The 17,106-nt window shown below is 32.3% G+C and overlaps 1 protein-coding gene and 1 long non-coding RNA gene across 2 annotated transcripts in view; one reads left to right on the forward strand and one right to left on the reverse strand.

Moving 5' to 3' along the window:
• LOC147064285 (cytochrome P450 4c3-like) overlaps window positions 1–17,106 on the reverse strand; it is a 39,835-nt gene that overhangs the window by 9,527 nt on the left and 13,202 nt on the right. The window contains exons 2-4 of the mRNA XM_085958595.1: window positions 14,526–14,632; window positions 3,130–3,220; window positions 443–628 (exon numbers count right to left, since the gene is read on the reverse strand). Of these exons, the coding sequence (XP_085814721.1) occupies window positions 443–628; window positions 3,130–3,220; window positions 14,526–14,632 (384 nt within the window). The remainder of the gene's footprint in view (window positions 1–442; window positions 629–3,129; window positions 3,221–14,525; window positions 14,633–17,106) is intronic.
• The window catches only part of LOC147064286 (uncharacterized), a 35,534-nt gene continuing 18,943 nt past the window's right edge, over window positions 516–17,106 (forward strand). Inside the window, exons 1-3 of the long non-coding RNA XR_015071974.1 lie at window positions 516–645; window positions 2,013–2,072; window positions 13,554–13,711. This is a non-coding gene — a long non-coding RNA (uncharacterized LOC147064286). The remainder of the gene's footprint in view (window positions 646–2,012; window positions 2,073–13,553; window positions 13,712–17,106) is intronic.

The following is a 17,106-nucleotide window of genomic DNA, read 5'->3' on the forward strand; positions in this document are numbered from 1 at the left end:
AGAAGTTTTCATAGTTTAGTTAGAATCATGGAGGCTATTTAATGAGTACCTACTATGTGGTATTATGTATTGAGGTTTGAAATTTTTCACTGTGCCCATGGAGACATCCTTACAAACGAAAATTGTACTGAGCCCACGTTCAGTTTGGGCTCATATGCAGTAATATAAGATCTCATTGGATGAAAACCGCTCCAAACTAATTAGCTGACACCACATTGGCTGCGTACTGCCTAATACCAATAGGCCGACCAATGAGCGGCACCGATTTCCTTACGATCTGTCAGAAATTGAGTATGCATCAAATCTATGTGAATTTAGCTTAAAGCCTATCTTATTGGTAAATCAATGATTAAACTGCCATTGAAATTCATTTTGGATGAAAATCAGACTTGAAAGAGCTGAAAATAATAAGATATTTGTAATAAAAAAACTAGTATCTTACCGCACATTATATCCAAAGCACAGAGTGTGATGCGAGGAAAGACATCAAAACATTCTTTATTTACATGTTTGCTCAGGTGTTTGACGAGTGTGTCACTTTGCGAATTAAATACAGTCAGAAAATTTTCTAGAATTTTGAAGTGAAATGTTGGTGTTATAACTTTTCTATGTTTCTGCCATTTGGTACCTGAAAATAAAATCACAGTAAGTAATAACATTTTAAAGACATTTTTCTTTTTCTTTAATTACACATAGACTTAAATCACTATGTTCACCATGACGTGATCGTAATAAATTATTAAGTCTGTCATAAAAAGATATGTATTACGACAGATAAAGTTGATTCATTGATTCAAATGTATTTCCAGCGAGGTATTCGATGTTTATATGATGAATGCTGTTCACTGAGCATTTTTACACGGCAGGTATGTCCAACGCACCGATCACACTATATGCCCATAGGAATCGAGTCATGAATATATAAAAAGCTTGTAATATAATATGATTTCATTGAGATTTAAGGGGAAGCATTAACCATTCCAATTTTTGTTTCCGTAACCAGCTTACATGATAGTTGTTTACAAATTAACCATCAGGAAGCCCGTACCATTTCGTATTGCATCACTTACGATCTGCCGCAGGAGTATGAAGGAAAGAGAAGAGGTGAAACCCAGTACTTTAAACTGAGGTGAAATTTTTCCTTATAGTTTTGCAGTAGACTCTTTAGTGCAATGAGTACCCAAAAGAAAATCAAAACTTTGGATCAATAGTTGGAATATTAAAACAATATATCGTCTCTGTTCTGGCAGAACACACTAACTGGAGAATACTAGTTTTGAGTAATTTGACTTTGAAGTTGTTAAAATGTTTGAAATGGTCTATCATGTGAGTTTATTAAGTAATTGTAAAAAGGATGACTTTAAAATAAAGACTGTTTATTTATTAAGAAGGTTTCCAGACGGTAAAGTTTGAAATAAGGAACATTTTGGTATAACTAACTCAATGTCATTTTTTCGAATTAGTGCCTTCTGCCAGAACAGTGACGATATTTGCTCCTATTCATGCGTGCCACCGCCCTTCCACAGACACAGGTTTTGTGTGTCGTATAATGACGAGAGGAGAGAGGTCAACACGTTGAGAAGGCTGTTCGACAGCTAAATCATCTAGGTCACAATATTCAACCATAAGATGCCGACGAAGAAGAAGAAGAAGTAATACTATATTATCTTAGACTTAACCGGTTCTATGCCTTCAGCGAGTTTTCTCGCTCTATGAGGCCGTGATCGACAGGCCTCACATACAAATTTCGCAAATTTTCTCGTCCGACTTTAAATTAAAATTACTAGCCACTGTCGATTGATTTACATAATCTAAAAAATTAAACACACAGTGACATCTGTTTGAATAATTATGAAATACTGCGACAAATTATCGGTATTACAGCGAATGTAGTAAAAGCTTCGCTCTACATTTAACACGTGTCGTTAAAAATCTGCAGCCTGTCAGATACTGCCATAGTAATATCGTGAGGGACAGAAAAGGTTAATAATTTGTATTTTTTTTCATTCTAGAGGGTGGTCTGAGCACATAAACTCCCCCCCCTGTGTGCGCACCTGCAATGGTAGAGTTTGGTAGGTCACTGCCAGTTTTGATAGTGGATATCACAACTTATTTGAAGTTGACATGCCCGGTCTATGGCTTCATGTACTTTTCTCAATATTATTATTAGCTTTGTACCTATCTGATTTTTATATTGATAGTGCTTATTTCCACAATATATTTTTGTAGGTTTAACACTCGACGAGCTATTAAAGAATTATATCATTTCTAATGACATCGGTGCCCTGATGTTCAATTAAAATTTGATGATTTTAATCACATGTCTAATTCTTTAGTGTAAAAGGCTAAAATATTATGTTATTACTTATGAGAATCTTATATACCTATTTCATAAATATTATATTGTATAATGGCGTGGAGGTATTTGTCAGTCATATTTATTTCAACTGTAGAAAGGTAAAAGACGTGAAACAGTTTTTCAAAATAGGTTTTATTGAAAAATAATGTTGTACACTACAAAATACATGTTATGACCAAATGATCTAAATTTAGCAGAGAATTAAAAAAAAAGTTAAGTGGGAAAAACGACTTAACCGTCATTTTTGTTGGTTTTTCTTTAATTAACTTAATAATAATTAATATCAGATTGGGAAAATAAAAACTAAATTATTAACTATCATACACTTTAAGGTATTTTGCTATTTAGCTAAGGTAGCTTATTTTGTGTTTTAACTTTGAACGAAAACCATAATAAAAACGTTTTTGTGCCTTTTGTAAAATTTGATTTGTGTGGATTATGTCCTTTTTCTTTTCTAAAGTCGATTTCTTTTCATTCCACTTTGGATACAAATTGCAGATGTTTTTTAAAAATCAATTATACTACGCCGAAATATCTGAAAAAATTTAAGATTTAATGGCATAATAATTTTAGATATTTTATAATATATAGAAGAATCTTTTTTATGCAATATCTAATATTTAGGCAGGACTTAATTGAATTTTAAAAACCATTTTGTTTAATGAAACAAATAAGTATGACTGATCAAGTTTAGTGTGCATCTTTTATATCGGATCTTCACAGTCTACCTCCACCTTTCGCTACTAACATTGTATGTATATTATTGTTACCTTTGCTTGTAAGCAGTCCATTTCCCAGCCAAGGCATAATAAAATCATAGTCATATGATTTTTCAATGAATTGCTGACCACTCAAAAACACCTGAAATAAAGTTTTAGATTGTTATGATTCAGGTCCCAATTATCACAAAATTTTTCCCTTTCATAATGTAATAGTGATCCATAAAAAATATATAATATAATAACAATCAATACTTATGGTTAAAATAGACTATATGACGTTCGGGCACATATATGCTAAGAGCGTTTTAGTGTCTATGATCAAATCTATGCCATTCCGACATTTATACATACATATTGTATGACAGCTATGACATCGTATTTACACTCTGTGACACCCTTTGACACAGGACGCCAACATAAGAAACGGGTTTTTCGGCATTTATATGACCGATTGTCATAGAGTCTATTTGAGCCATTATGTGGTTTTGTTATAAAATTTTTATAAAGTCAATCAACATTATTTACATAAAAACCAGTTTATTGTTATTGTTGATAAAATATTTCTTAATTCTTGACTGGTTGTTATATTATTTATTATGTGTATTGTGACGAACAATATTATAAACAAAAGGGGAACTCAAAATACTGAACCTCCCCCTTGTGTCATAAAAATTAAAGTAATGAAGTAAAACAGAACAGTGACGAAACAGAACATGACAAAACAGAACAGTGACAAAATAGAACAACGATAAATATAACTATGACCTTTCACGAAAAATATAAATTTAATATTGAAATAAATTGTCCTATCTCTATTATGTTGATAGATTTTTAATAGCACAGATTTTCAATACGCCATAATAAATCAAATTATATACTTAATTTCTGCATTTCTAATTGCTAGAAAGCCTCAAATAAACGGCAAGCTTAGGATATCGCATCTTAATCAATATAATATGTTCAAAATGATTGGGTGACTAGGTGCAACGAAATAATGACCTAACCTAAATAGATTCCACAAAAATTAATGTTTCATTTTTCCCCTGGCTTAGCGCTCAGAATGGAGCGGAACGCCCCGGAGCGCCGTTCCGGTTCGTGAATTCCTTGACAATTCCGTTCCGTCTCGTGGAATCCTCGAATCTATCGTTCCTTCTCGTGGAATCCTGATAGCGAGATGTCTCGTAAAATTCTTGAGCCTCATCTGAATATTCAATATGGCGTTCCGGTTCAGATTGTGTTGAAATTGAAGAATATGAATCGGTTTATAAATATATTTAAAAAAAAATCTTTTTATTAAACAATGATTTTACTTGTTGACTACCCCTGATTTTTAATAATTTTTAATAAACATGTCGATACAAATGGGTGCCACAGTCAGCCAAATTTCTTCTTAGAAATGCATCTAGGTATATTTTTTCCTAACAATGCATTTCTAGACAACCCATGCCTGATAATAAAAAATACAGTTTTTATTGAAGAAAGCACCCTTACATGACTGTATTGCTCTCTTCCGTTTTCTTTAAGACAATGTGAGATAATAGTATATTATTCTATTTAGCTATTCAACAAGTTTTTTTTGCTTGCAGACAAAATCACAAAATACATCATTAATTTATTTAGGGTAGGTACCTACTACCAATATCGATAATAACGTTAAATTATTACGTACCTTTTTTTGATTTTCAATTAAAACACATGAAATATCTACATAGGTATTGTGAAAAATAATTCATTTGTTAATTAATGTTTTATGAATAAATAAACTACCTCTGTGTAGGTATCTACCAAGGCTTGGATTTTCGACACTTTGGTATGAACCACAGGGCTTAGCTGACTCGGGTAAGAGTGTAAATCGCGGGTTCCCAAACAGTTATGATTTTGAGTACATTAAATTTGTGATCAATACGGGAGTGGAAGTCACAATATTTTATGGAATGAAACGGGAGAGAAATGAATGAGAGAAACAAACCCATAACTGTCCGATTGACGATTGCGTAAAATATAGGATATAGGATAGCTAACTTTAGGTACTAGGTAGGCTTAACGCATTCATAGTTTTGACAATACATCATAAGACAACCGAGGCCGTTCATTAGTCGACCTGTTGATATTAGATGGTATGCAACCAACGAGGTGTCTTCCCATCGGTATGGAGCGATATACATTCGAGGAGGTTTAATATCGCTATTGTGCAAGTAAATCAGTGGTCTCTGTACAATTTTTGCGTGTATGGGCATCTTCATCAGGGCAACGAACAAATTTAAACGTTCATAGTATTACCCATATCATGCTGGGCTAGGTACCTATTCTTATTTTTTTATTTCGGTTTTAGTTCGGCAGAAATAATTTGCAGTGAAAAAATACTCGTAGGTAGGTTCCTACCTAAACTCTTTACCTATCCTTCATGTTATACAGAAAATAAAGCTGATGGAAAAAATATATTGTTGAGGACATTAAAATAACTATAGTCAGGGCTTTTTTTTAAAAAAAAAAAGGTGCCGGAACTCACTTCATGTCAAGCTTTTTACTAAATAAAATTATATTCAAATGTCACTTAAATGAAATTTAAAGGAGCTATGCCACGAAGCGAACAAAAAAAGGTTGATTTTTACGATAATTTTTTATTTTAGTCAAAACAAAGCTACAGAAACAATAAAATACATACATTATATTTGAAATATATTGTACAAATAAGACTAAATAAGACTAAATTTAAAATATAATTGTAAATACATATGTAATGTATTTATTTATGAACTTGAATAAAAGTTTAGAGTGATTTCCAAAGTTTTTTCCAATTCTCGTCTGATACATCATCTCGATTCCTTTTCTTAGTGTTAGAGTCTAAGGCCGAATGTCTTCCTTTAAGTAACCACCTATCAACATATTTTGAAGGATCGAAAAGTGTCAAGGGTGGTCCCACGAGTTTGATGAACAAGAGTGCCGAAACTGTTTAAGTGTTTAACGAAGCTCTTGTTGGGGTAATAATAAGATTCATTTGCGAAAACCCCCGTTCACATTCACTTGAAGAAATGGGAATAGAATTCAGAGCATATACCAAACGCAAGAGTTTTTCAGAATATGTCTTTTCGAGAATGTATTCGCGAAATCCACGAATCATTTCTCGTTCATCTAGTTGTAGCCTGATCGAAATGTTTCTAATTTCCATCTCTCCAAATGTCAACCGATTATCAATGTCTTCAGGCCAATATTTTTGGTCAAGTACGCGAGCCCAAAGTGCAAACTCAACATCTTTATTATCTAGCAGCCTTTTTTCAATTGACGTTTTCAACGTGGAATAAAATATTTTCGGATCAATAGGAGGATCATTTTTAGAAACTTTTTCGTGAAGTAAAACTCCACGAAAATGCAGATTGCTTATAGCAGCTGCAGCACATTTATAATAGGGTCCAAAATTCTGTTTTCTTTCTTCAAAAACTTGAACGAGTTCATTTATTTTTCGATTTGCAATGTAAAGGTTCACATTGCGATTTTGTAGGTCCAAACTACGATCCAATAAAAATGCTGTTGATGTTATTTTGTTCTTTAAGCCACTGTAAGTACACTTGTCATTTTTATCTCTTGTAGGGTCATTCATCGCTTCTTCAAAATGACGCACAAGGGATTCATAATTATTCCACACAGCCGAAACTGAACGAAAACTAGATGCCACCCATCGGGTACTTAAAACTCTTCCGATTTTCAGTACCTCAACGCCTAGTGATTCTGCACATAAATGCAACTCTCTATTATTTTTCGGCGACGCGTGGTATAAAACATAAAGTTTATCAATAAATGATTTGAATCTATTGATCCCTGAAATTTTCTTTACAACATCACTTACTGATAATTCTAATCTGTGATTAGTACAATGCCAAACTATAATTGAAGGAAATTTTTCTGTCAGCAATTTTTTCACTCCATTTTTAGAACCTAACATCACAGCAGCGCCGTCGCATGCAACCGAAACTAAATATTTTTTTAATTATTCTTCTGTCATCCCATATAAATCAAGAGATTGGAGTAATGATTCAAATATTCCTTTTGCCATTACGTCTTTAAGTTCAATCAAATCCAAAAACAAATTAATTGGTGAATTCATTCCAACACTTTAGACACAGCATCGAACATACACAATGAGGGTGGTTTTTTGGCTTATGGTGGTAGAAGAAATTATATTTTTCGATTGAACAATTTCTTTGAAAACATTTTTTCTCATTTCATCACATATATGATTTACAATGTTAATACATGCGTTAGTGGAATGGAGAATATGACCCATTTCGATCCCATTTAGTTCTTGGAGATTAATTTCACTTTCAAACATATTGAATGATTGATTTTCCTTAGCTACTTTATATGCAGTTCGAAAAATGTTTGCTGTTATTACTTTTTCGCGAGATAACGATTTTAAAAAAGTATTTTCAATCTGCTTTTTTTTGGCTTCAGAAATGATTTTTAACGCTGCTTTGTGTGCAATAGATCCTCTGTGATCGAAAATTTTTTTTCGAAGTGACCCCAATTGTAGCTTCCTCTCTTTCCCAGAATACGTGATTTCATTATTGGCCCATTCTTTGGATATTTTCATTCCCATTGTCGTTTCAGTTCCAAGAGTTCCAACGTTTCTACAAATTGTGCAGCCAAGTTTCATTTTGTGTACGTTCAACCATTCGTTTTTTGAGCAAAAATCGTTTTTTTGATCTAATGACCAGCAGTCTGGCCAATCGTTTTGAGTTCGACCTTGATCCCCGAGATCAGCTCGAGATGATTCAGGAACATCTACATGTACCGATATTTCCATATCTTCTGTCATCGTTTCTGTTACTGTTTTGAGCTTTTTATTTGCGGAATCGGCGCCGCTGCCGGTGGTTGAGAAGTAACAGGAAATTTTTTTCATATTTAAACTTGGGGTTGCACTAAATAATATATAAAATAGTTGCACAACACGTAATCGTAACACAAACTGACTAAATAATACGCAGATGCCGCCATGCGATAAACGTCAAACTGTCAAATTCATAATACGCAAAGACATACGTATGAAGCTAGTTACATACGCAGGTTTGTTATTTAAACTATACGGTTACTTCACTAACACTAACACGCCAACATTCAAAATGGCTTCCACCTGTACCTTATTTTATCATTTTAACGAATTATTATTGTAATTACTTAAGCGCAAATATTTTTTCGTTTAATTGATTTTGAAATAAAACCGTGAAAAAAGGTGCCGGAACGCCGTTCCACCGCGTTAAATGGAAAAAAAAGCCCTGACTATAGTAATACGGTCCTTTGAAATAAATCAATATAGGTAGGTACCTACTTAGTTCATATTTTTTGTTTCACAAAACTTCTACGTAGCAAAGCTGTTTACTATTCAATAATAATACAATGAATCCTACCTAAATTGTGCATTGAAAAAAATATTGTCGGTGAAGATTTATTGCTTTCAAATCCAAAGAAATGTTACGTAACGAAGAGATTTTTTTCTCTCAAAAAAGGTTTTATAAACAATAACTAATAGCACATGTAATTTTTGATTTGAGGGCTTTGAAAGAATAAATTTTCTTACAAAATATTAGTTTAATCAGCAATCCTCGACCAGCAAGAGGTCGTGGTCGTTTATTACGTTTATCGTCGTAGTATTTATTTATAAAACCATAATAATTATAAAAAAGTACACACCCACCTAAATCAAGTAGGTACTATAATAATTATTGTGTCTTGATTGTGAGGTTTTGTTGGTGTTTTGAATTATTGTTTGTCTTGTGATTGGAGAAACTTGTCGCATACTATGCAAACCACAAACATAGTGGTACTATGATAGTACTAAAGATTTGTATATAGGTACCTACTGTACAATAATAGCAGAGTACAAATGAGTAAAAATAACAAAACTGTGTAGGTATTGCCAAGTGGTAACGACGAAATCCTACAACAATGTATTTTGAGTTGTTTCCCTATAGAAGTTGGGTACTGAATAGGACCTTACACTCCGGTGACTTGGGTAAGTGTCTAAACTCTATCTTATACCTAGTAACATAAAAAGCGAATAAATATTATGTATTAGTTACTAATTTCATATACCTATTATCGCAAAGGTCTTTTTTGTTATATATTCATAGAACAGATTCCTTATTACAGAGGTATTTGAGTCATCGTAGGGAGATTTAAAATACTGTAGAAAAATTGACGCGGCATTTTGTTTAGGAACATCACTGTGTGACGTGTTTCTTCTCACCCTCATATGAACACATATATTATATAATACATAACATATAGATTGCATTGAGCAAATAATAAATTGCGAAAACTCATGCGATAGATGTTGACGAAATAAAAGAGGTAGCATACATTTAAATAAAATCATAGAGGAATCCAATGGGAATTTACTTACATAATAATTAATAGTTTCAACAACATCAGAAACCCATTAGAATAAAATTATCCCACATGCCCACGTAGTGTAAATATTTGAATATTTTTTTCTAATATCTACAAGTCTGGGGTTGTTTAAAATTATGCATATTTAATGATGAATGCTACATTCGTAAAACTTGTGTATTCATTAAGTACTTAATTTTATTAAATTAATTTATTATGAACCATGCTCCTGCTTTTTCGTACATGATGGATTTTGATGTGATTAAAAAATAGTTTAATCAAAATATTTCCAATTTAGGTACTAGCTTTAAATAAAGTAGCATGTAACTTGGTTTAACCAATGTACTTATCTTCTGTTTGAGACTTTCACGGTTGTTTGTCATCGTAATTGATTTTTGGGTATTCACCGTGTGTAATTCTTCATTCTTTGCTCGACGTTTCGGGCTTGTTGCAGAGGCCATTATCAAGAGATATTATATGATATCGAGGAAAGAAGGAAGAAGTACACGTGGTGAAAACCCAAAAATCAATCACGATAGGGTATCTTCACTCATGTTTCCATTTACACTTAGTTACATGTTTTTATTCAAACTAATGACGAAACAAATGGACAATTGTATTGGTTTGTCCATTATTTCATATATTTTTATGTTCCCTACTCCAATAAGATTCATATACTTACATTTAGATGTACATATTTGTATAATTATTATTATTATTATGAATGAAGTATTTTTTAGTAAACTTATATTATGATATATTTTTTATGTTACAAACAACTGATTCGGGCGAAGGTAATGATGAAAATGTTTTATAAAGTACATTATGTAAAACTAAGATATGTTTTTATATTATATCTAATACTGCACATTTTTGAAAAATTATTGAGCGTTCCTGTTCGTAAAATTTTCCATTTCGAGCACTGCCCTGGCTGTTCTGTTTTGTCACTGTTCTGTTTTGTCCATTTATTTAACATATCATTATGAAAATAATAGTATTATGATGTGTAATAATAATGATTTATGAATATGTATAAATATAAAACAACAAATTATTAGGTGAATGGTAAGTATAACTTTGGTTAACCTTTCAGCTGCCCGGCCGATATACAGAGTTTATACTAACAGGGCCCAAGAATTATATATTTCAATAAAATAAAAAATTCTACATAAAAATATAAAAATATAGCACTCACATTGATATGATGTCATGAAAAGCTCCAAAAACAAATTAATCATACGAAATCTCGTAAATCTGTCATCACATTTGCACTAGAATTAGGGTTGCCACAAACCACTTCACTTAAAAAAAAATAGTTTCACGAATAAAATAACTTCACCAAACAGACAACGATAAATATTTACAATAAAGAAAGTTTATAAATATATTTACTACACTATATTTATACTATATTTACACATATAAACAAAAAAAAAAACACTAAAAATTTTCTTCCGTATGGAAAATTTCAAAACAAGGCTCGAAACATAGAGCAATGTCACATTGTTTACATAAATATCTAGTTTCTTTACGTTTTTTATCAGTTTTGGAATTGAAACACACATAACATCGTCGAGTAGCATTGGTTTTTTTTATTGTCGACGGAATTTTGCCCAAAAAATGGCGTTCGGTAAGCCTAGCTGGCAATGGAGCCTTCCGTTTCAAATTCTGCCGTGGTTCAGTCTTATGATCTTCGATCAACTGTGTCAGGACATGTATTTGAAAATCTCCCAAGGGTTGCTTCTTGCCAGTTTTTTCTTGGTGGATGACGTGGGCATTCAGTAGACACAGATCAATAAGGTGAAAAAATACCTTTTTGTACCACTTGATCGTTTTTCTGGCACATGTGACGGAAGAAATGACCATGTCACCATGATCCACTGCACCCATGTTTTTGTTATACTCTACTATGCACTCGGGTTTCACAATCGGTTCTTTCGATTTGTAATCGACTTTTCCTGTCGGCTTAGTAACATTGGTATGCAGAGTGGTCAACATTGTCACATCTTTTTTATCTTTCCAAGAAAGAGCCATCATATCGTCCGTGTGAAACGATTCGGTTTCACCTTTTTTTAATTTGGTGGTGAAATTTGGCATCCCGAGTCTATTCCGTCTTACTGTTCCGCAAGCATTTGTCCCATTTTCATGCAAAAATTTAAACAGTGTTGGACTACTATACCAGTTATCGATATATAACGTGTGGCCCATGTTCAAATATGGCTTCAGTAAAGTGGCCACAACATTTCCTGATATGCCAATATAGTTTAGCTTGTCGATCTCCGTTTGTTTTCCCGTATATATAATTATATCTAAAACAAATCCAGTATGGCAATCGGCCATTACAAATATCGACTAGCCTTTGTTCGGATAAATTGTCGAAACGAAAGTCTACCTTTGAATAAAAGAAGACTTTCGTCAATACATATGTTTTGATGAGGGTACAATAGATGTAGAAAAGTGTTTTTCAATGAAGTTAGGACCTGTCGAATTTTAAATAAACGATCTCCTGAAACCTGTGCTTCGTTATCGCAAAAGTGGAGCATACGAAGCAACATTTCAAAACGATTTCTTGACATAGACTCCGAAAAATACGGTGAAAATAAGCATCGTTTTGTTGACCAGTGTTCTGTTATTTTATTTCGAGAATTCCGTGACATCAATAAACAAATTCCCAAAAAGGTATAAAAATCATCGGTGGTACAGTCTACCCATCGCTTCAAACGGTCACTCAGTACACGCATGTTTTTGGTGGCAAACACAAATTGTCTATTCGTTTCACGAACTATCATCTCCACAAATGATACACTAACAAATAATTTGAAATAATCCGATTCACGAGCATTAGAAGGCAAATCTGATTTGCCTCCCGAAATATTTGAATCGAATGAAAAGATACGAGGATCAAATGGGTCCGATTGCCATGAAAACGATGGTCTTTCGATACCATTTAAAATGTCTGCAGGAATATCGTCATCACAATCTTCAATATCATTTTCGTCCTCACTCGGTTCGTCTTCAGATTCGATTGTTTCCACGAGCACTTCAATCAAATTATCATCCGAATGCTGCATCAAATGCTCATCCATTTTGATTACAAATCGTCAAAAAACACGTGTAAAATAACTTAAAATCACAAAAACACTAAGAATACACTAATATTCAATGAAGTGTTGTATATTTATAACAAAACTAAATACATCGAAGCAATCACACAAAGTTCTACTAAAATATCACGTAAAAAACTTCGTTACAAATTAAAATAACACTAAAGTACACAATAAATGTCAGATTTTTTTGATAAAACGTGGTTATAGAACTTGTATATTGAAAACAAAATTAAAATAACTGAAAAATGATCATTCGCATGTGAAATAATACACATCAATGAAATATTCCGAGCGCGCGCGTTCAACACTAAAAATATGGGCAGAATGGCGGGCGATAGTTTGGGATTTCCCAATTTTGGCAGCCCTAATTTCGTAGAATTGAAATATGTCTAGTCACTGTTTTACCCACGATTTGAATCAATTTTTGTTTTGAATTATTTCAATAGATGTCACTAGCAACACCAAAATTGAGAAAAAGTCGATTTGACATTTAAAAAGGCGCGAAAATATGAATGCGTGTTTCGTACGTCACGGGCGTGTATCGCGCGATCTACTATGACGCTCGTCGTACGTCACGGGCCGCTATAAGGTTGGTTTAACCAAAAATAAAATTAAATAAAAAGGATTTCAAGTTATTCGCCTTTATATTTTTATAAAAATCGATGCTTTTTAAAATGAATATAAAAAATATTAAAACGATGAATTAGTTAAAAATCTACACGGTGAAAAATTGAAAACTTAATAAACTAAATTTTAATAATAAATATGACCATAAAATATAATGTAATAATAACGTAACTGTGGACATAAATAATAATATGTAACAAATTCTCATTTTTTTACAATTGTAAGATTATCTGACTTAAAAAAATATTTTTCTTTTTAATGTTTTCAGATACATATTTATTAATGAATACAGTTGAAATTGTAAATTATCAAAAAAAATGTCTCAAATTGCAAGCTTCGTTTTTTTCCCGCTAGGTGCCTCTGCTGGTATAAGGATCCCCCTTAATGATAGGGATGTGTTTGCGATGTTTTATATAACAAAACAATATCGGGTCCAATGTCAGAAAATATAGTAATTCGCAGGGAATCTTCCAGTCTCCGCTGAAAGGCAAGATCTGTACTTATTTTTTATTGTGAGTAGCTATTTCGTATAGGTATTTGTGTTGTCATAAAAAGAATTTTGGATACCAATGCTGCTTTTGCAATTTAGACAGATATTCTTGCTGTCTTCTTTTTGTATAACGTGTGATCTTATCTGACACATTTAAATATTTCTAATATTTGTAGTTCTACTGAAACATTTCACCATGTTTGAGTTTCCCAGAGTCCCATGAGTTTGGGAAGCACTGAACTCTAAACTGTCAAAAAGTGCTATGTTTTAAATGCCCTTCTCTTGGCTGTGTTAATTTTTAGAGAGAGATAGACAGTTTTGACAATTTATATGGCTAACTTATTGTAACAATTAGGTATAACACATTAACACCTCATTACATACATATGATAAACTATCGTCGATAACCGCCGATAGCCGCCTTGTGTACACATTCATCATAAACCACGTTGAAATTCTGGTTTTTTCATTCTATGTTACATTTTCCCCGATCCATCTTGATTTAAAATATGCGTAATAATTTGATGGATGAATGTAGCTACCTTGGTATAAAAGACTATAAATTTAAATGATATAATATCATAATTATAGTAATACTAATAAATAATCCACTAATTACATTACGTAGTTAGTTCCGGTATTTTTTTGATCTAATGTAGTCTAGTTTTAGCTAATATTCAATGTCATAAGATAAGTTACAAGTATTTCTTTAGTGAATTGGCCCTATTTTATTTTATACAAAATATAATGAGCACAGTGATGGACACAGTTATATCGGTGGATCAAAGTTAGTGAACTGTTTAATCGAACGGTATGAATAATATAACTGTACATACCTCAACATCAGTAGGGTCCGAAATTAAGAGGTACAACTGCGTGCCGATGAATATACGAAATCTTGAACCATATTCCTTCCAAAATGTATTGATTGTTTCAAAGAAATCTGTAAAATACGAATAATTTATGTTATATTATTAATTAATTTATTTAAAAAAATATTGAGTACATACATAAGAAATTATTAATTAAAGACGTTCACAACATGACTTTTAGATTGAAAATAACAGATAAATTAAGTTAGTAAAGGAACAAGCTAAAACATAATATACACCTAGATAGAAAAATAATTCAAGAAAAAAAAAACATATTAAGCAATAAAGTAGTATTTTAAAAACAAAATACATAGCGTATACCACTAAAAAATAAGTCTCTAAGGAGTGCATTGACCAGCCGCATAGTCCTCGCTATTGGTGTTTGGTAAGCCAGTCACAAGGAAACAGTTTTCATCCAAAAAAGGTTATCTGGTTGACGGGTGCATATAAATTAAAATTTTCTAGAATATCAGGATTGGAAACTATACTACGTGAGAGCAGGGAAAATGATTTAAGAGCAGAAGTGACCTATGAGCTTTAAAACCCTTTGGCTGCTACGATGTTTTTCAAAATCCGGGCGAGGATTGCTACCAATAATTGTCGATAAATGAAAGTATTGTATTATTTTTAGACACCTTACCACTCTAATCGATTCTGCGAAATCGGAATGTTATAAAAACACATTTCGTAATTAATTTATCGTTTTGAATAGATAATGAGGCAATAAGATATCCCGCGCTGCATTTACTGATAAAAGTAATCGACATATCTCTTTCTCGCTCTATCGTACGGGCGATCGCGAGTGCGAGCGAAATGCACGATCCGCGCACAGAGTTTTGATTTTTACCAGTTATTGGAAACAATCGGATATCCCACACGAGGGATAATACAAAGTAGTGGAATTAGGAAACTACCCGGCTGAAAAGAAAATTTTTGCATGGTGGCTTCGTGAAAAGATCGCGTACAATATGCGTGATTTGTGAAAAAGGTCATGGTGTTTGTTTATTGAAACATTTAAAATATGTATTGCAAATGATTTTATTTAATTTTTTTTATAAATGAAACGGTTTTTATAAAGCACAAATCCACTTTACTTTAAACACTGAGTTGAGTAAAAGACTTTCCCATTGTTTCAAATGCGTAAAATAAAATAAAACATTGTCCTTCCACCAAGAATTTGACTGTAAACAAAATTTTATATGGTAAACTGAAACTTGTATTTGGAATTGTTTTTATTGTAAAAAGGGTGATGCAATGAAAAAAAATACAATAGTTATAAGTTCTAAACCTACCCAGTCACAAAACATATATGAATCGGGTTATATTACACAACAATAAAACTAAATATATAAAACAATGTTTCGTACCACTGGTGCAGTAGTATGTTCCCAAATTAACTTAACATTTCAGGCATCAAAAGCAAAACGACGATCGTTGTTAGCTTTTCTGGCCATTATCAAAAACAACGATATATCGTTGAGTAGCATTCTAAGGGTTAAGAGAATGAAATGCGAGCATGCCTTGAATAAATGTAGTCGGAAAATACTCATTTGAGAAACTATCAAAAGGAAAATAGTTATATACATTGAAATAAAGATGTCGAAGAAATTTCTTCTGGAGACATTTTATTTAATAACAATATAAAGTTAGTAACAATTGTATAACACTACAAATCTCTGACAGTACTCTTTGTTCACCCAAGACATTTCATAACGATGTATCTAAGAGGACGTCTTGTTAGCTATTCGTTTAATCGTAATAGATTTTTGGGTTTCCACCGCGTGTACTTCTTCCTTCTTTCCTAGACGTTTCGGGCTCGTTGCAGAGACCTCTCTCTTATCTCAGTTTTCATGTTTTCATATTGCAGCTTTTAAACATATTAATATGATTTATGATTAACAAAAAACATGATAATATATAATAATATACCTATATTGATGTATGCTTCATAATTACTAGCGATCCTTTTACGTACATGGATAATATTATTATTTACATCTGAATACTGGTAGGTATACTTAGATATTTTTTCATGAATATTGAGTACGCACCTAAAATATTTAATATTTTTCGAAAAATAGATTGTTAGTGAGGACTTTAGACTAGAGTTGATGTTATTTATAAGGATATGCGATAAGAAATGCGGTATGAAATTGATTTTTGTTCTCGATTTAATCGAACTTTGAATCGATTCTGTCCATATCGTTCTCCTAGAAGTAAGAGAATGGAATCGAAATATTTCTTTTGGCGTTTCAAATTTAAAACATAGCAAGTGACATTTAAAAAAACGCGCTTTATTATATTTTTAAATACACAATCGCTTAATGCATATTCTTGTATTTAAAAAAATAATTGATTCATTTTAGAGATAGTCAACATTAAAAAACCAAGCAACTACGCCTTACCGCTGGTTAACAAATAATTCATTACAAAGTAGGTATCCAAGAAAAACGATTTTGAAACCAAGTAGGGGAGTAAGGCCAGTTTCAGACGGGACACCGGTGTCGCGCTTGATATAATATAGGAAGCCTTTGTATTTGAATAA

The sequence above is a fragment of the Rhyacophila brunnea genome, unplaced genomic scaffold (assembly GCF_057557595.1).
Source record: "Rhyacophila brunnea isolate RB1 unplaced genomic scaffold, BYU_Rbru_1.0 scaffold_8, whole genome shotgun sequence".
In the NCBI taxonomy this organism is placed as follows: Eukaryota; Metazoa; Arthropoda; class Insecta; order Trichoptera; family Rhyacophilidae; genus Rhyacophila; species Rhyacophila brunnea.